Below are 21,475 nucleotides of genomic sequence, written 5' to 3' on the forward strand. Positions count from 1 at the left end.
ACTTTAATTACTATGTTTTCTATTTTCACTCTGTATCCCGCATGTAGCAGGGTTGGCAGAGGGAGCCTTGTGATAAGACACTTCGCTACCTTTTCTTCGAATTCTGGATTGTATGTTGAGTAGCAGACGCCACGCTTTGCGTCGACACCTGGACTATGTTATGTTATTTAAGGATAACATTTTGAATGTTATTAACTAATGTTTTTCTTTTGTAGAAGTAACGATAATTCCCACGTACGACACCGATGTCCTTGGCTACTGGGTGACCGAGAATGAGGAAGCGCTTGAGAAATACAAGATCGACCTGTCGCCATCAGCTTCTAGGTGTACCATCAACTTACAAGACCACGAAACATCTTGCGCGGCCTATAGGCTCGAGTTCTAGGTGTCGGGTCTATTTGTAGCCTTCTCATCGAAGAAGTAATCCTCCTTAATTAACTCACTCAATAGGTGCTTTTTAATGGGGTACCAAAGAGTCATTTATTGTTGTAGGAATTTAAGGCTGTGATAAAGAAAGAAGCATTGAAAAGCACCTAAATTGGAGGAAGCTACTTCGTATGAGATAGTTTGCAAATAGTAAAATCTATGTGATATTAGAATGCAATCAACAGACTGCTGTGGAGTTTAATCCCGTAGACTTAAACAATGTGTAGTGTTATTTATGCGACGACCGAGTGTCGATCCTGAAACGATTCCTTTACTATATCCAACTCCAAAGTCAATAAAACCAAATTCTCGACCTAATAACGGAAACGTCCATTTTTTTCTAAAACTGTTTTCTAGTAGCGTCATTGACAAATAGTACATGCCATTTAAAATATTTTTCTGACGGTATTTTTGAATTTGGTCTTATACAATCAGTAGAGCTTTTATACACGATTTTTAGCGAAACCAGTCCATTTTGTTTAGCCAAAACACCGCTTGTGCGAAATATCTAAATTTTGGAAAAATTATTTTGCTAAAGCATTGACTTCTTGGTAGGACGTAATTTAATATAATGATAAATACTTAATGCAAATTTTATTTTGGCGAATCGCTTTACGACGGACGTAATGTATGTAAGTCCAGTGCCGACACGAAGATATCAAGGACGAGTACTAAATTTCATCTGAATTACACGAATGGTTTTGTAATGTGATTGAAATTTTAAATAAAGAATATATTTTAATAACTGTCTTAAAAAGACGCTTATAAACGTCGTACGACGAACTAGTGCTGCTTGCACTGTTACGTAAATTAATTATAAATAAATTGACATCACTATGTCCTATATTCCTGTTGGAGGCATTAATATCCCCACTTGTTTGCGCCAGGTTGTGTAGATAAAAATAGATTCCTCAATGTTTTTTTCAGCACAACCAAATGCGTGGCTAGAGAAGGGTAATATAGAATCTGGCGGTGTGTAGAGTTTACGGAACTGTGCCTGTACTTCGTCTACTTCTACATCCACCAAATTGTCTATAGTTGACTAGTCCCGACCAAGTTGAGATATTATTGTCTTCCCAGAAAACCAATCAGCCTAAGACGATAGAGAGCTTACTCCATATTAAATAAATGTTTTATTAGAATTATTAATACAAATAAAAAAACAATATATTTACCTTTGTTTTAAGTTGAAATCTGCTTGTTGCGTCGATGCGATATAGTTTAAGTGAGTGTTGTTTAAATTTAACTAATTTCATGTACAGAATGTTGACAGAATCTCTGACTTTATAATGGTTTGGCAAAAATTTGGTCTACTTTATTGAATAGTTTAAAACTCTAGTCGACTCCAACCCAAATAATTGACACGTAGTTATTATATGTTCCTGTGTGAATTGATTTATAGCATTTTTATATGTTGTTTCCTATTGAACGTCAGTTGTCTACGTGTACACTGTACAGGTACCTATCTTGTTAGAACAACGCTTAAGTTAAAAATTACATTTAAATTGTGTGAGAGAATGTGATATTGACAAAATTCATCAAACTTACCATTTAGCATAGTGGTTAAGCTGTAAGAACTTTCCTCGGATAAACATTTCCTTTCGTTGTTTGCCAATAAAATTGAATATTTCGAGTCAATTAATTTTAAGTCATCCATAGTTTTAAGCCGACTTGCTCCTCTCGCCTGACATCGCTTTATTTGCCAAACTTTATAAATAAAATATAAACTATAGATAAATATAAAAAATAGAGAAAATGATTCTGTATAATTGATGGCACCAGCACAATGTAATAAAATAATTAAATGCATCAACAGGTACATTAACTACTGTACGAGGATACTATATATTTATTTTATACAATATTATAAAGAACGCGTGTTTATTTTGTAGTTATACATACTTATATTAACGTTTGAGCCGAGTGTTGTTTGTGTGAGCACAATTATGTTTCGGAAGGCTTAAATAAAAAGTTGTGAGTGGAAATAACAGGGACATGAATCTTATTTAAATCTTAGCGATCAAACGACGATGCACTCTTTGAGGGTCCTGATCTTCTGTTGTCTCGCCTCGTTCGATTTACTTTGGCTTTGCTGTAGTGGCGTAGTTCCCGAGCTCTGCTGTAACATAAGTGTCTGGTAATTTTATAAATTCACTAAATTAGATCGCTGTTCCTCCTCAAAGTGGGCATCGCGTTTTGAGTGTTGGGAGTGTTCTTCGGCTTTCAAGTTCCGGCCGGCACCCACAATTCCGCTGGCTCCAAGGCCTGACACTTTACTATGTATTTTATAGCTAGAACTCTAATTAATGCATATTATATTAGGAATATTAAAATGTTATTAAAATTAAGAATTGTATCAGCTTAGTGAACATCAATAGCTCTGAAAAATAAATCATTATTAAAATTATTAAATGTTGTATTCTTCATATTATCACTGATATTATGTTTGTTTTTATTAGCGCTTGATATGTCGTTAGTTATATCAATATTTATGGTGGAACGGAGAAAGTAAAGATCGAGTTGTTCTATAGTTCCTAATGGAGAAGCAGGCGTTGGATGAGTTCGGACTAGACTATTTAAATTAATTAACGTTAAGTTTAATTGGATTTATCTAGCTTCTAATTGATTTATGTTATGAATCGAAATGTATACGGAGGCTGTAGGTAAGATTGGAAGGCTTTTTGGTGCTAACATCTGATGTGCTAGTTTGTTTATATGCGTTTCTTTAAAAAATTTCGATGTATTATATCGACTTTACTACAAATTTTGTAAGATTCACCAAAAAAATCAAATGAAATTCAAAACGCTGCAAATGTAGGACCTCAAATAGGTATTTTAGATAAAAATGGCTTCGCTTCTGTACATAATTTGTTGACAAAGTCAAGATATACGAAAGTCGAAATTTATTTAGGAAAAGTGCACGCTTGATGGCAAGAGACTGATTTTGTGTTTTGTATTTTAGAAATTTATTTAAATTTAATAATTTCAATAATGATGTCCTCTTGTGGGTGTTTAAGTATTTGTAATTTAATGTATTAATGTAAATTAACTATCGAATATGAATCAATCATTGTATCAGTCATCGCTAACCATTCGGCGTGTGTGAGGTGTACGGTTCACTAAAATAATAAAAATATTTCAAAAATGTTATGGCTGATTTCATTTTGTTTTGAGTTTTATATTGAGATTTTGTTTATTGTTGAACGTATATATTTTTTTATTAATATGATTGACAAAGAGCACGCTATCTCTCTCTTTTCACATACCTACTGCCTATTTACAGTCACTTGTTTTGTCTAACTAATATGACCATTAAAGAAACATTTTTTTCGTTTATATTGTCAGTCCTTTCTGTTGTAGATATAATCGGAATTTGAACCCATTATCGTTTACAAACATCTTATGAACACACTTCAAAGATAAATTTATTTAGATACATATAATATGTATCTATATAAATCAGATCAGCTTCACGCTGTATCCCGCAGATTTAAGATCAAATTCAAAATATTATTTATTCAAATAGACTTGCACTTTTGAATCGTCTAATTAAAAAGTTACCACTGACTCGGAAGGCACTTCTGGTGAAAAGAGCCGCCAACAATCTCAATAATTTCTTTTCAATATTAATGTTACAATTTTATTATTTTTACCTTTGTACTAGGTAGCTAGTTAATAATCGTACAAAAAATACTAATTCCAATTAAAAGTCGGTCAGCAGGCGTGTAACTGTAAAAGCGACAATTTGTGGGTTTGATTCCCGCTTAAAGAATTAAAATATTTAAACTAAAACTGAAATTTTCATTTCCTCGTTCTGGTAGCTCCTCTTTGTCTTAACACTTCCCAGATTCGAAACGAAAAAAATACTAGATTCACACATTTATATTTTTAAATAAATATTATTATTATTATTATTATTTTAAATATGACACTTTCAAACAATAAACTTATTTAAACTCAATAAATCCTGTTCAAAATGAAACAAAAAGTTTAAAATAAATGTATATATTTAACGACATACAATACATTTTAACTTAAACATAAACAATTAATAATTTTTACATCACGTAGCGACAACCACACGATAATCGAAATAAAAACAACGTTTTTTATATAATGTATTAAAAAATATGAATAACAATTTTTGTTATTACTAGAGAATGGCGAAATAAAGAAAGGTTAAGGATAACCTTTCTTTTTCTCTTGTAGATATTAACTAAAAGGTTAATTTAGTTATCACAATTGAATAATCGTATCCTTACCGTTACGTATTCGTATATCTAAATAAATAAATATATATCAACACCTAATATTACAACAGTTACAAAGAACAAAATCACATATTTCACTTAGAACTAATCTTTTGAAATAAGCAAAAAAATATTTTTCAAAGGAATATATATCTCGGTAAAAATAATAATGCCTTAAGCTTACGCTCAAAAAATTCAATTACAAAATAATATTAATTAACTAACATTAAATCACTAATATGTAATTTTAACAATCCCTAAAATTATTGTACTTATTTAATTGTTTTTTGGGATTTAATTTATCTCAAATTCAAAGAAAGGCGCGGGAAAAACTTAGTTTGAAATAGTATTGAAATATTCTGTCAATTAAAATTTGATAATTAGAATATTAAAGAGGCTGCCGTGGCACGGTGGCACAACTCTATGACTGTAAACGCGATTGGGGGCTCGATACCTTCAGGAAACCTCCAGGAATTCTCCCGGAAAGTGGAAAACGGAGTGTCTAAACGCCAGGTTCTTATGTTCCCTCTGCCTACTTTGCTGAGTGTGAGACACACTGTAAAGTTAAAAAAATATTAAAGAGAAATTATTATATAAGGATCGATCAATATAAAGGTACTTTAATTCAAAATATCGAAACATCTTAATTAGGACTAGATTTACGGAAATCTCAGTGACAACTAAAGTTTATACTGTACAGACACTTGTTCTAGAAGGATAACGTATATTTAGTTATATAGTACATATGTTTAGAAAGAAAGTGACAACTTTAAAATTTTCATAATTCCTTTGATTAAAATTTTCGATATAAACTTTTGTACCGCGGTATTCGAACACGCGTCCTACGATTAACTTAAGATTGGTTAAACTTAAAAGAAGTTACGTATTTTGTTAATAATACTCAAAAAGCAATACTTTGCAAAAATATCAAATACAGAAAATGGCTTAACTCAAAAAAATATCAGTGGTAAGAAATCATCACAAAATTTCAAATAAGTAAGCCTACTTTTTTCAGAATTTTTATCGTTTTAAGAATACAATGAAAACATACAGGTCTTTTACTATTTAAATAAATCATTAATATTTATTATATTAAATTTTATTTATTCTCTAAAGAGACCAAGATTTGTATACTTTAATAATTAAAAACTAATTAATTATTTAATTTTGTTTCAACTTAATTTAATTGCACGCACGTACACAAAACAGTCAAGCAAAATGAAGTTTTCACTGTTTTCAAACTGTTTCAAAGTTTTACTTTAAATGTTTTAGCACTTTGTAAATATTGGAAATATAGGAAAAAAACAATTAGAATGCTTAAATAGATCAAACCTACGTATTTGGTATATTTTTTGTATAGCAATTAAAAACAAAAAAGTATAGGAATATTATCATGATAATATTTTTCTAAGCTTTGGTTTGTTTGGTACTCGACTACGAATACATGAAGAAGCTCATTTAGCCAAAAAAATATTTAGAGAATATACAATTATACTTGACGATTCAAACAATGCTATTAATATTGTAAAGGTAAACATTACTGAAGATGGATGTTTGTTCCACTTTTACGCAAAATTTAGTATTATTATTTTGTAGTCGAGTTTTAATTAAATGCTTATTTAAAACGTAAATCGTCAGGTTTCCTCAAGAAGTAGGCGACGCGATCTGTAGGAACTTTGTATTCGTGCATCCATCTGTTGCCTTTTCGAAGAGAACCATCGATACCGTCCTGCCATAATCCTGTTGGGAGGTAGACTGGAAGAGAAAAAAAAAAGACTAGAATTTAATCACTAAAAAATAAGTGATAATTTTTTTAGGTTTAGGCTTTACCCCAGGATCGAACGCACAATCGTGTTTACAGTTCGATCAGATCATGGGATACAAAGTAATAAATTAGTTAAAACTACCCTCTTCTAAGATTTAGCTCTATGTAGTGTAACATAATATTAAAGGCTAACTGATAAAACTAAATTGTGTATTATGATTAAAAGAACCTGAGAGTAACTCAAAATGGCAACAATTATACGTTGTAAAATACTTTATACTTTAATATGAATATCATACCTTCTCTCATTGTCTCTCCCTTATTCAATACTGGTGCTACAACGATCTCGTCGCCTATCGCGAACTCATCTTGCACAGGCATCGGTGCTTCTCCATCTGCTATGAGCCACAATGGTCTTATGAGAGGTAGGCCTTCTTCTAACGCTTCTCTTTTGTATTTTAGGAGTAGAGGTGTAACCTGGAACGATTTTGATAGCAATTTATAGAAAAAAAAATCTATTTGTCACTTTTATTAATTGAAAATTTCACTAAAATACACGATCATAAATTTATTTATTTTCCTCATTAAGTAAAAAAATGGTGTATTTTTATTTGTTTATTTAATAAATAAAACTATCTTTGACTTTAAATAACTATAGATTCATTTGCTGCTGACCAGGAAAATATTAAGCTGTAGGTTTGGCATATTATGAAATTATAATAATTGTGAAACTTACCAACTTCTGTCGTAGCAAAGTCAAATTCTTAGCCATTTCTAGAACTCGTTCATCATTGTATTTACTTGGCAGATGAGTAAACTTCATAACGGGCATAAACGTAGCCATCTGCAACCACCTCATATACAACTCCCTCTCAGGAAGCGCAATACCATTATCTTGAGTAGAATTCAAATTTGATTCTAAAGAACCTTTAGGAGAAGGGAGAAATTGTTCACTACCAGGCCAGTAAATGTCCCCACCGACTGCCCCAGGCATTATAAAAGGGAACCCGTTTACTCCGTAAGTTAATATTGTTGGTATAACCAGTTTTAATGCTTCCCATGTAGATTCAAAGGGTGGTAAAGAAACAAAAATAGGCGGTCGAGGTAAACTAATAGCTGAAGATACTCCTATTATATTTAAAGATTTTTCAAATGTCTTAACAAATATGGTCTTGTATTGATCCGGATTAGTTAACTGTTTCTCACATCTATAGTAATGTGGCATGTCGTAGGCCGTACCGAGATCAAAGTAGAACGAGTCTATATGATATTCGTCGATCACAGCTTGTAATTTATTTTGTAACCAGGGTACAGATCTTTCATTTGTTATATCTAAAACACCAGCACTTGCTAATGTCTTAAATCTTGTCAATGCTGGTATTCTTCTATCACTATTCCTTTCACTTATCAAAAGCCTTTTTTGTACTGTTTCAACGAAATTAAAACTTTCTGTGCTTATAAAAGGTTGAATAGTAAACGCTACTTTAAAGCCTCGTCTGTGAAGTTTGTCCACAGTTACGTTTAACGTTGCAAATCGACTCGTATCAACTGTCAGATCACCGATTTCGTTTTGCCAAAATTCATTTATTAATACGTGACCTTGTTTTAGAAAACCTAAGTTAATAACGTCTTCTGTATATTTAGATATTGTTTCGTCTTGTAATTCGTGTTTGAAACGAGGAGCAATTTGCCATACTGGTTCTGATATAAGGGAATCCAAAGTGTTTATATCAGCTGGTTTAAGTCCATCCCATAGAGGTGCTCGTCGATGACTATGTATTGATGAATGTAACGACTTCATATCTCTAGACGTACAAATATTATATTTCATTTCCGGAAACTCTGTAAGTTTGTTAGCGAATGCAAAATCATCATGCTTAGCCTTTAAACATATTTCTTTCCTTCCTTTATTTACAGAAATATATAGCGGTGTTTCATCATCAATAATGAGTGCTGCTCCTTTAGAATTAATAAGATACCGAGTCAAAACGTTGCTCCATTGAGACTTTTGCATGTCGCCAGTAATAAATGGCGTATAATCTATAGTTCCTGTATTTAAAGGCCAAGTCAGATTATTAGATTGCCCAGCTCCAAACCAATGGACTTTTGTGTCGCTCCAATCGAAACAATCATTTGGTGTAACATCTGGAAAATTTACAAAGTGTATTTACGTTAAGTTTACCTTGCTAATCTGTTAATTAAATGTTATTGAATAAAAAAAATATTTTAAAAATATTTTATGTACCTGCTCTCAAAGCTTTCCAATGAACTGAATAGCAAGTAGTGTTATCTACACCAGGGTCGTGCGGCAGACATTTGAGGTAGAAACGAAGGTTGTGCAACCACTCTAAACATTCTGATCCGTCTGACAGGCGATGTTCAGGTAGACATGGGAAAGCTTTTTGACTGCCTTGAATACCTACAGCTGAAAATTAGAATGTTACTTTTAAGTTTTAATTTGAGGCCAGTCGTGATGTAGGAGAACAAGCGTAAGCACGACAGTTGTGGCTTCGATTCCCACTCTGGTAAATGAAATATTTAATATTTGCATTTTCTCCCTCCTGTATCGAGACAAAGTGTAGGATTGAGTTCCGCCATGTAACACGCAAAGCCTCGAGAATTCGACGGAAAGTGGGACTTAATGGGACCGAAGTCTCTGTTCCCAGGTTCCCTCTGCATACCCTAAACTATAAAACATTTTTTTTGTTTATTAACTTTATTATTTCTTTATGTACCTACTACTAAGGTATCTTATACTCTTGAAGGTTACTAGTAAAAAATCACTCATAGTAAGTATCTATCAATAAAAATCATTACCTAAGGTGGCCTTCAAAATTTCCACGTCATCTGTATTGAATATCCTGATGAGACGTTTGGGCTCGTTAAATTGTACACTTTGAAAGTAAGCTTTGGTAAGCGCTTGCTGGTGGTAGAGTACATATGCGAATCCAACGAAGAACACCACAGCGAGGAACATGAGACCAACGAAGGCACGCAATTTATAATCCGTAGGCTTCTTTCTTATCTTTTGAGGAATACTCTGAAATTATTAAATTTATATTCCTTATTATCTTTATTAAACATTTTATATAATATACTTGTATCTTCTCACACCCTAATAATAAATCAATATACTTATGTTTCTGACTTGATGGTTCAATGCATCAGTATATTGGACATAGTTTCTTCATATAGTATGTATATATATGTACCAAATGTGCCACGATAACATAGTGAAAAATATACATCTAAGATGTAATTGGATTGGATGCTAAGTAACACTTCTTTGTGACTAATGCAGTCCTTTGATGTCATACTACTCATCACGTTATTTACAGCAGAATATTAAAAAAAAATTTAAATATGAACCTTTAATTTTTTTTCTGAAGTGTCTAATTGTAAACGCGACGGTTGTGGATTCAAATCTCAATCGGAGTAATTTTTTTTTTCTTGCTCTGGTAACAAGACAAGTTGAAGTTGAAGTGAGTTCGTCACGTAACTAAACACGCAATGACTGGAAAATTACTCGTTCAACGTAAAATACTTTAAACAAATGATAAATAATTGGTTTCTAAAATAATAAAAAATTCTATAACAATACTAATAAATGACATTACTAAGAACTTACTAAAAAAATAAATAATGTATTTCACCTGTAATTTCTCTTTCAGCAAACTAGCAAGGGAGTTGACGCTGGTGACAGAGTTACTCGGCGAGTAGTCGTCCTCCTCCATGCTCATCTGAGATCTGAAGCGACGCGGCGCCGTGGACTTCCTGCGAGGCGACCTGAGTGGTACTCTGAAAAATATTATAAAATTATTCTTTATGATAGAATACTTGTGATCTCTATATGTCTTTTTCGTAATCTAATACTTGTGACTCGAACGCGGCTTCTTACCGCGCACTCTTAGTAAGTGAGTATTGTAAAATACGTTAGTAGATATAAACAAATGTCAAAAAACATTTCTAACATCTAATCAAACATCCCAACAGTGTACAATTTTGGCTAATTTCCTTCCACTTCTCCGTTTCCTTATTACCTCAGTTGTAAGATTCTGTGCAAGGTCGTAGGAACACTTGTGTTATAGTAGGGTGTTCACTTAATCGAAATTAGCCTAAATATCACAGTTCTCGCTTTTCGACGTAGCATTATCCCGTATTTTAACGCAGGATAGGTAAAGGTTTAGACTAGAGTGGCGACAAGTATAGATAATTTTATGATATTTCCCCAATTAATATTCGTAATAAGAATCATCAACATTCAGGATACAACTAAACAATGATGTTACTAAAAGGTTTTAAATTCATTTGTCATTACGAGATAGCGTTTGACTCTAAGCGGTTGTAGGTTCAATTCCCGCTCACAGTTAATTATTTTCATTACCTCGCTCTGGTAACAAAACAAGGCGCAGCGTTAAGCTCCGCCGCTTAACACACAATAATCCGAAAATTAACAAGAGGAACATTGTGTCTTAACGCTAGTTTTCCACTACCTACTCTAGTATAAGCGAGATAAAAAGCAAAGCTAAAAAAAAATAGTTGTAGAGTTGTACAAATTTAAGATATTAGTTACATTCGGCCGAATGCACGAGGGTGATGCTGGACGATAGGATACTCGGAATGGCAAACGCCATTTCAAGCGATCCTGAGCCGGGCGCAGCCTTCGTGAATTGGGAGCTACCAAAACTTTCCTGGGTAAATGGGGTTCCGGGGTGTGGTAAGACAACTCACATTATCAAGCACTTCGATGAGGACACGGAAGTAGTAGCGACAACCACAGTAGAGGCCGCGAAAGATCTAAGAGAGAAGCTGGCGCACCGCCTTGGCACGAAAGCGACAAAGAGAGTGCGAACAATGGCCTCGATCTTAGTCAATGGTTTTCATGAGGGAATAGCTATAAACCGGCTAACGGTGGACGAAGCCCTCATGAACCACTTCGGGGCCATTGTTATGGCGGCCAGACTGTCAGGAGCGAACGAGGTCACACTCATCGGAGATATCAATCAGCTGCCTTACATCGACAGACAAAATCTATTCGAAAGACCAGGGATATGGAGCTGGAGCAGGTTCGCGAGTCATGACTATCCATGAGGCTCAGGGGCAGACCTTCGCAGACGTCATCATAGTCCGAACCGGACGCGCACGGATCCGAGTACATGAGAGCGTCTCTCACGCAGTCGTCGCAGTGACGAGACACACCAACACCTGTGTCTATTACTCTGACGATGGCGGTGACGCAATAGGCAACTTCATCAGCCGAGCGGTGGGCGCTTCATTTACGGAGGTGGTGGAGGCGAACCTAAAAGGGGCAATGTCACCTTTGTGACATTGCCCCTTTTAGGTTCGCCTCCACCTCGTCTCTTTAGACGATAGGGTGATAGAGGCACATCCAAAAACTTAAGGAAGGCGTTCTGCATAAGCCAGGCCAAATCTAAAATTCCACACCTATATACATAATAATTATACAAAAGACTATAATAAAAAAAGAATTAAAAAAAAAAAAAAAAAAATTGTCGGTAGGGGTCTCATCCAACCCCTCTAGTATAAGCTCTAGATATAAGTACAGTTTAAATTGTCCCAAAATTAAGTACGCCACATTAAAAGAACTTTCTTAAAATAAAAAAAGGCACGGGCAACTATGCGCCCGTGGATGTAGTTTTTTTAAAATAAAAAAAAAAAAAAAAAAGATATTAGTTACAGTTGACAGCCCTGACAATGCCCCCTACCCACGTAATAAACTGCATGTGGTATGCAATGGAATGCATCTTAATGCATACAAAGTTGATCTTTTTTAGATATAAAAAATAAATCAGCTTCACGCTGTATCCCGCGCACAGCAGGGTAGGCAGAGGGAACCTAGTGTTAAGACACTCCGTTCCCCACTTTCTGCCGAATTTTAGAGGCATTGCGTGTTGAGTGACAGAACTCAACGCCGCGCTTTGCCTCGACACCAGAGCAAAGAAATGGAAATATACACATAAATAAATATTTTATTTCCTCCAATGGGAATCGAACCCTAAAACGTCGCGCTACAGTTACACCCTTGTGTCGCTGTATATAAAATATAGAGTAATTTTTATATGTAGTGAAATTATTACGTGCCTGACAGTAGGTATAAGATGAGGTAGGGGTTCATATTCAGGTAGGGGTTCAGTTTCTCACTGTATCCCGCATATAGCGGGTTAGTCTAAGGAAATCTAGTTTGTCTCGGAAGTAGTCTTATTACTATATAGATAAAATGAAAATATTTTTTTCTCCCGATTATTGATAATTGCACCCTGAAGTCTCGTTAAATCTTCTCTCCTCAAAAACCTAGATATTTCCCAATTACTTACGTATCTCTATAATAACCGCGCATTAATTGTTGATTCAAAATATTATGAAAATTGAACACGTGAAGAACGTAGTGTCTTAACACTAACTACCTTCTGTCTACCCTACGCGATACATATATGTTTGTTATATATGTTTGTAAAAATACTTAAAAAAATATGCAAATTCTGCATTTAAATGCACTTTTAATTAATAATTTACAACGTTGCATTGTTACGTAATATGAATTGGGGATCCTTAAGAACGGAAGACGACAATACACCCATTATTGGTCGGCATATATGAACGAACATTCTTCCTTTTGCTTTCAAACACTTGTAGGGATAAAACTGCATATGAAATGCAATGTAATAGGTTCAATTCTCGACTGAGATACTAACAATTATATACATATATGTGTATTATGTTATTAAATATATGTATTTATTAGTAGATCATTGTAGAATTTAGAAAAATTTGATCCTATATTAATATGTAAGTTTGTCAAAGTATTATGTAATGTAAATTTGAATAAGCCGTTTTTAATATTTGTTACTTACAAGAATTACATTTTTGTTTTTCCTAATTATAATATACACGATAATATTAGGTTCAAATTTTCTTTGAATAATACTTATTTATGTCAGTTAGGCGTATCGTATCTTAAAACAAAAATGTATGCGCTTAAGTTGATTACAGTTATACTAGTAATAAAAATAATAAGAAACTCATAGTATACGAAGATTGAACAATTCCTATAGAACTGTATGGTTATATTAGTTAACATAAATATTAGGTAAAAAATTAAAAATATTGTTATTTATGAAAAAAAAAATTACAACTTTTATTTTTTGTATTTCATTAATTTTATTAATTTTATTAATTCTTTTATTAATTTAAAAATTATTCATTAATTATTTCATCTAGGAACTGTGTTAATATAGAGAGATAAAATATTTATTAATTAAGTGTCTCCTATAGATCATAATTAACTTATAATTGATGAAATCAAAAACATAATTCAATTTAACGTTCACATGTAAAAACTTTAACAATATTTTTTTACATTTGATTGTACAAAATATACTCACATTTCTTTGTTCACTAAAATATATCACTAAAATGGGCACTAAGTGAAAGAGACACCAGTATGTGACAGTGAATCACGACGCGTGAAGACATACTGACCGGATTGACGTGAGTGTACCTATAGGTCATACGCTATGTTACAGCGCGCTTTTTATTATTTAATTTTTTTGCATACATATTTTCACCCTTTTTGGTTAGATAGAGTGCAGTAACTATAACTTACATTATAAAATCACATCATTTACAAAATCTTACACACTTATGAAACAAAATCTTTTTTTAGAATATTTATAAAAATTTTGATGTAAAAGATACAGCGGCAATTTTTTAAAATCTTCTGGATAATACAGTAAAAAGTTTTTTTACCATTTGGAGGCACTTCGGGAATGAAATATTCAATATTTTCATTTCCTCGTTCTAACATCGAAGGATGGCATTGAGTTACGCCACTCAAGAAGCTATACATCAAGAATTCAACGAAAAGTGAGGAACAGAAGTGTATTTTATAGAGAACGAAGTGTCTTAACACTATGTTTCCAGGTTTCCATTGCCCACCAATATAAACGGAAAAAAAGTAAGGTCAAGTAAACCTGTCGCACTAGGACATTGGTATAACAAGACGGAAATGAGTTAAAATCCTAAGTAGGATTTGTCTCACGATTATTAATGCTCTAATTAATACAACAGAAAATAAATGCGATAAATTTATCAAAATAAAAAAATTGAAAGAATATAATTCATATCCAAAAATACAAAAAAAAAGACGTTAAAACGACGCACATTAAATTAGCGAATGTATTGTAAGCTTACTTCTTTCGCGATAATTCTCGATACATAAGGTTAATGATAGAAAGCTAATGAAGGGATGACGTAAAAACTTTTAATACTATACGATGAAGTTTCTTTTTAAGAAAAACAAAAACAAAAATAACCTCGTGAGGCCGTTCTGGTGTCATACCCACTGTATGTAATCTTTGTTTTCTTTGTTTTGGTTGTGGTTTCGATTCTATTCGGGGGAACGAATTATTTTCATTTCCTCGCTCTTGTAATAAAAGAGGATGCGGTGTTAGGTTCCGCCACTTAATATGCAATGTATCGAAAGTTAGAAAGGAAGCTGGGAACAGAATTTCTTAATACTAGGGTATACAGCGTGAGCTAAAACAGCAACTGTTTTAAGTTTTTCGTAGAAAATAATTGTTTTTGTTTTAACAGTTAGTAAACACGAAGTCTTGCGTCACATTCGTATCTAAATTTAAAATATTTAATAACTTCTAGTATGTTCTAAATACTAAATCAATTATACGCTTAACTATGTGTGAATGAATAATTTAAAAAAATGTGTACGTTATAATAAATTATTTATTTAAAATATATTGACCAAATGATCTTATCCGTAAGAAAAATAATAATTTGAGCCGAAATTTCCGACCTTACGTGTTGAGTGGCGCAACTTAACGCTGCGGCGTTGTCTTTCTAGAGAGAGAAAATGAAGATGACAATATAGTTTTTTCCGTCAGTGGGGATTAGTTGTTGGGATGTTCAGTGTTGAGTACCGCTTCCGCCACTCAACACGCAATCTCTAGAATTCGAGGTTCCCTCTGCCTACCCTGATTTATGCGGTGTACAATTGAAGGTTTATAAATATTATATTATTATGCAAAATAAATATCTAACTTAATTACGACTTATTTTAAATGGTCAATTAAATCATTTATGTAATAGGATTCTTTGTATAATAGAAGAATGAGCGATACATCTTCATAATAAACTTAAAATATACTTTGCTTTAATTGCTAACTGTATTTGTTAAAAGTATATATTATAATTTATATATAAATTATAATTTACTTTGACACTACGCGATGGTAGTGGTTAAGTTAAGGCATGATTATATTTAGTTTTCATATAGATACTAGTCTAAATGAGAAAAAGTTGCAGAGTTAATTTCCAACGCCAGAACTACTGGATTTAGAAAGTGGTATATGTGGGTTAGGTGGAGGGTATTCCAAGATTCCTATAAAAAGTGAAAAATCAAAATTTATCACTTCAACTTTTAAAGTCCTCCTTCCTTTGTCTGTTATATTAATTCAATCTTTCAGTGACTCTACAGGACGAAAAAACTAATAACGTCGTCGTAACACTCAGTTCTCTGTGCCTAGCTTCGCTATATTAGAGTTTAGTGACCCGCGGCTTCGCCCGTTGTAGTAATTTTGTGTAACAAGATAAAATAGATTCATAGTTTTTAATTTGCGAACCGATTTTAATAAAAGAAGCACTAAATGTTAAGGGAAGTTCGCCGAAATACAATAGTTTAATATGCATTTAAAACACATGCACAAATGCACTGAAAAACGGACTAATTTATTAATAATCATTGTTTTGGGTTCCAATAACTCCGCTACTCCGCTACGGAAAGTGGAGAACGCAGTGTGTACACTAGGTTCCCTCTGCCTACCCTGCTGTGTGCGGGATACGGCGGGAAGCTGGCTTAATTTTAATTAAATGCTCTATATATACATATATAGATATGTACATACGTATGTGTATGTACAGTGGAACTCGCACTAATGTCTGGTCATAAATCACCTTCACGTTGCAATGTGTGTCAATTGCTTGTTTATTCTATTGGAAAGGGTGCCATATGAAGGATGGAGTTTCTTGACCTATGGTTTTTTTTTATTTTTTATTAAAAATGTAAAAAAATAGAAGGAAGTTTAAAAAAAAATTAAGAAGTTAGTATATACATTATAAGAAGAAGAAGAAGAAGTTTTATCGAGACATTATGTCTTGAGCATTCAGCAATTTTATTAATCTAAATCAAAACAAGTCATTGAAGAATTTTTTTAGCGAATGATTGTGGGTTCGCGCGAATAACGCGAGTCTCGTTTTGCTACACACAATATCTAAAGATTTCGGTGGAAAGTAAGAAACGAAAGTGTCTCAATGAGGATGGTCTTATTCTAGCCCCCAGGTTCCCTCTGCCATGTGTAATCGACAATTGCCAAACCAATTAAACTCATATTTTTTACAATCAACTTTAGTGAACTATTTCTCTCATTAAATAATCTTTCCTACTAAACCACACTGATAGCGATCTCTCCCTCTATCTCTCTCTACTGGCAAGTATGTATAATATTATCATTATAGTAATTTGCGAAGCTCCTAGCATTAGGCAAAGGGCTACGGTCACTACACTTCCTCATTAAGAGCGCAGACGTTGTGCAACGGTATGCATATATAGATAGATATAAGTGTATGTATGTACGCACATACAGATCGCGTGAACAGACCGAAATCACTTTGATTGAGCTATTTAATATTATTTATTGAATTAAGTGACGCGATATTTCTCTCTGTATTTTTTCACTTTTAGACATTTTTGTTAGCTCCACCTCAACACGTAGTGTCTGTATATCAGTGAGGCATCGGAGTGTTTGAAAATGGACTTACTCTTATATATGCGGGATAAAACGTGAATAAATTATATGTACTTTCTCCTAAGTAAATAAATAATTTAAAAATATACTTACTTGGCACGTTCTTCATCGGAGAGTATATTTTCATCGTTTGGATTTTCTCCATCGCTGAATACTGATGCTGAACTCTGGTGGTGTTCTGGTATCTGAAAATTTTATCATAAAAATATTTATTTAAAAAGTTTCAATATTTATAAAATTCATTATAATTTTTCCAAAAAAAAAACTACAATTTCTCAACAATTTACTGTATCTGTATATTTTTTCCTATACTCTAAAAAGGTTTTTTTTAGCTTCACATAGGGAACCTGGGAACAAAGAAACATTAGATTTCACCAACTAACATGGAAATTGGAATATTGCTTTTAATATATTATTTAAGTTCATGACAACAAAGATTCGCTGATCCGTGATAAAATAACTTGGTTGGACTCACTATTTTCCAATCAATTCGAGATTTTTACTTTAAACATTTTATTATTAACAAATAACAAAAGCAATCTATATGAGTGATATATTTAATTTTTATAACTAATAAGCTCACTGACCATATATATAGATCGTAACGACTTCAAATCCATTTTAAGAAACAATCACAAAAATACTTTAACAGTAATAAACTAAAATTATATTTACATGTGACAATTGTATGAATATCACAGAAGCAAATGACTTACTTGTTCCTCGTTATCTTGTATGAGAAAAACAAATATTTATTTATTTTAATAGAGTTGATATATTATCAAATATATGGAATTAAAGGTATCATGGCACAATTGTTAGTCACCGGGCAGTATTAGAAATGGTTACGGATTCGATATCCACTTATATAAATGGTATAACTTATACAAACGTAGAATGCCTATGGAGCAACAGTTACCCCCAGTACTGGACGTAACTGTTCAGAGTAAGTATTTGTTAATTCAAATTTTATTATGATTTTTTTAAGGGTAAAACGATATTTCTACTCGTATCAAAATAAGATCTTTGAGTTTACTTCGCCTGTTTTACTTGCTATAATAATAAAAAGATCTCTTTAAAGACAGCTCAATCATCATCAATCATCAATCATCACAAATCAGCGCAATACTTAAATTCGAAAACTTCCTCCTATACCTACACACACTACAGGTAAGAGCCTTAGAGATTAGAAATCCTTGAACTAAATAAATAATTTTCGTTTAAAACCCATATAAACTCAAGAAACTTTATCAGGTAGATTCGGTTGCAAATATTAACGCGATAACGGGGCTATTGACCACAGCTTGCTCTACATATATTCGTTACAGTGGTTAGTGGTAGAAAAAAAAACAAAAAATGTGAGGACAGCCGTGGCGCAGGGGAACAAAGTATAGCTGTAAAGGTTATGGGTTTGATTCCCATTCGCTCTGGTGCTGAGACAAAACGTGGGGAAGTTCGCCACTCAACTTTTAACAGACGAAGAAATCAGAAGAATTGAAATGTCTAACGAATTCGGAAAATCGGGAACGGAATGTCCTAATACTAGGTTCCCTATGCTAAATGATGTATTAAATAATGAAAAAATGTATAATATGTATGTAATGACAGGTAGGTATATGCATACAGATTGATTATTATGGGTACAAATTGCTGTTTACTGGAGGTACATACTAATTTGCAATATGTAACTTACTACAATTTCTCCTCGTACGATATCCTAGATTTCACACTTCTATATAAAATCACTTATATACAAAACTTTACTAAAGTAAATAATCAGTAAAATCTTCTCTTTATCGAATTTTAATATGCTAACAAGTGACAACATTAATAAATTGTAAGCACATACATATAAACAATTCGACGTAACTTGACGAGAACGTATAGGTTAGTGGCGAGAGCGCGGACGGTAAACAAAAAGCGCAGGTTCAAATCCCGCTGCGTTCAATTTTTCGTATGTTTTCTATATAACTATTATTCTTTCGTAAATATAAAATAATATTTTAAAATATCTGACCTTAGTGAGAGGGATGCAGTCATAGCCGCGCTTCGCGCCGTACATTCTGTACTTACTGTGGGAGCTAATGGAACAATTAACAAATGGACCTAGATAGTTAATTAGATATAGTCTTACTTGTTAATTGAATGTGTGGATTTGATTTATTTTTGTATTCACGATTTTTTGGTGTTGGCATAAAGAATTTAGTGAACTGTCTCTCTTTTCTTAATTTCTGTTGTCTGTTAAGAGACAGTGTGTGTTGGGTAGCGTACTCAACGCCGCAGTTAACAAAACCTTATAAATAATATTAAATATTTGAATTGTATAAAAAACTTAATTAATCGTAGTAAATATTCCAAGGAAATTTGAATCTACTACCTAATGTCGTGTATATTGATTGTATGGTAAGCAGAGTCCCAAGTGCGTCACCGCAGCGTGACGTCAGTGGTAAACGTATTTTTTTTTAACTTTATCCTCATTATTATATAAGGATTGCAAAATACAATTTAATGACAAAAACTTTTTTAAAGATTAGCTTACTTACAGGAGTTTAAATGAATTTGTAGTGTGGACTTTAAATTCTTAAAAATCTTGTTTTTTTTTTTCAAAGAAATCATAATTCTAGTGCGCCCCTACACAGGGAGTGTAGGTAGTCCAGTAGATTTGTCCAAGCTTTGTCTGTTAGTGAGTAACGGAATAGTTTTATATATATAAATAAATCTCACTCAGGGCCAACTCTATGTTCTGAAAATGGTGCAGAAACTGAAGAAGCTAGGGTCGTAACTCTATGTTCCCTCTGCCTACTCTGCTATTTGCGGGATACAGCGTGAAGCCGAAAAAGAGTATTATTATCTGTACAAGTTATCAAAGTACTTCTAGTGACATCTAGTTTATATAGTGTTAAGCTTCGCACGACAGATAGAAGAGTTCTCTACATAATATGTTTATAGCTTCTTATTTTGCGGATAGAGGGCTACAAAATGGATGATTGAAAATACTTTTGAGTAAACATTGTGGTCATAGAATTTAAGTTGTACTACACTGTTGCTTGTTTCACACTTCTTGATGGTATGAACTTTAAATAAAAAGTAAAATGAAAAATTCCGTTGCTTCCCGTTTTCGTAGAATTTCGAGAAACCCTCTCTCAGTGCTCCCTTACACTCCCTAACCTACCCACATGCAAAATTTCACTGAGGCTTCAATTCGGACGATTTTAATAAAAAAAATATAAAAGAATACTTCTCTATTTTTTTTTATATAAAGCGGGAAATAACAAAAATATCCAAACAGAGGAATTCACAATACCAAAGCTAGTATATTATAAACTTATAATTATATTACTTTTGTGAGTTACCAAGTTGGAACTGGCAATGCAAACAATAGTTTAGTTTATGTGTTTTGTTCTTACATTTCCGGTTTGACGCCTCGAAATTATTTAATAGTGCTGCTATTTCCTGGTACATAATATATAATAGGGACATATGTATGTTTTCTAGCTTCTGCCCTATATGCCACACTGTTGCGGTAGGCAGAGGGAACCTAGGAACCTAGTCTTGCCATCACAGATAAAGCAGGGTAGGCAGAACGAAGGTAGAGTCAAGATACTCCTCCGTTCTCACCATCAAATACACCAATTGTAAAAATATCGTCTTGAGTGACGGAACTCAACACCGTGATTCGCTTTGTTACCAGAGCGAGAAAATGAAAATAATTTATAATTATGTGTGGGTATCGAACCCACAATTGTCACGCTTTGTTCACAGTTTACGCCATGACTCGAAGGTCTCATATCAAAAATAATTCAAAAAAAAAAACAGAATCAACCTTTTTGTCCAAAAAATTGTTGATACTGTCAGAACTGTTGGAACTGCACTCTATACTGTCATCGCTGTTGAGACGCTCTATGCCACTCCCACTATCTCTATCACTCCCACTTTTGCTTATGTCTGAATCGGATTCAATCCATAAAGGCGAACGATATTTAAAAGTTTGCGCGAACGCGTTGAATCGTGATTCATTGTTCATTTGTGATGTTGAATACGAGTTCTTCATTTTTGATTTAACTTCACTTTTACAACCAAAATGTTTAGATATATATATAAAAAAGATTTTGGAAAAGATAGATGTTATTAACTATCAATTTTTTAATTAACGAAACAAATAGACAATTCCAGTTAATTACATTTAAAAAAGTTTT

General features: G+C 33.0%; 2 protein-coding genes across 5 annotated transcripts in view; one reads left to right on the forward strand and one right to left on the reverse strand.

Moving 5' to 3' along the window:
• Window positions 1–3,571, forward strand: part of LOC146539722 (uncharacterized) — a 126,783-nt gene extending 123,212 nt beyond the window's left edge. Inside the window, exon 10 of the mRNA XM_085185201.1 lies at window positions 216–3,571. Within this exon, the coding sequence (XP_085041327.1) occupies window positions 216–385 (170 nt within the window). The 3' untranslated portion in view covers window positions 386–3,571. The remainder of the gene's footprint in view (window positions 1–215) is intronic.
• Window positions 3,572–4,415: 844 nt separating this feature from the next.
• Window positions 4,416–21,475, reverse strand: part of LOC146539723 (alpha-galactosidase MYORG) — a 34,093-nt gene continuing 17,033 nt past the window's right edge. For 3 of the 4 annotated variants that reach the window (XM_085185058.1, XM_085185057.1, XM_085185060.1), the window contains 7 exons: window positions 17,373–17,464; window positions 10,095–10,239; window positions 9,259–9,481; window positions 8,687–8,866; window positions 7,178–8,586; window positions 6,741–6,918; window positions 4,416–6,431 (listed from right to left, as the gene is read on the reverse strand). In XM_085185058.1, coding sequence (XP_085041184.1) covers window positions 6,292–6,431; window positions 6,741–6,918; window positions 7,178–8,586; window positions 8,687–8,866; window positions 9,259–9,481; window positions 10,095–10,239; window positions 17,373–17,464 — 2,367 coding nt within the window. In that variant the 3' untranslated portion in view covers window positions 4,416–6,291. Of the gene's footprint in view, window positions 6,432–6,740; window positions 6,919–7,177; window positions 8,587–8,686; window positions 8,867–9,258; window positions 9,482–10,094; window positions 10,240–17,372; window positions 17,465–21,102; window positions 21,334–21,475 lie in introns of those variants that run through there. The other variant, XM_085185061.1, reaches the window with a different exon arrangement.

This window comes from Heliconius melpomene, chromosome 4 (assembly GCF_056956725.1).
Source record: "Heliconius melpomene rosina isolate 202511_hmr_F chromosome 4, ASM5695672v1, whole genome shotgun sequence".
NCBI lineage: Eukaryota > Metazoa > Arthropoda > Insecta > Lepidoptera > Nymphalidae > Heliconius > Heliconius melpomene.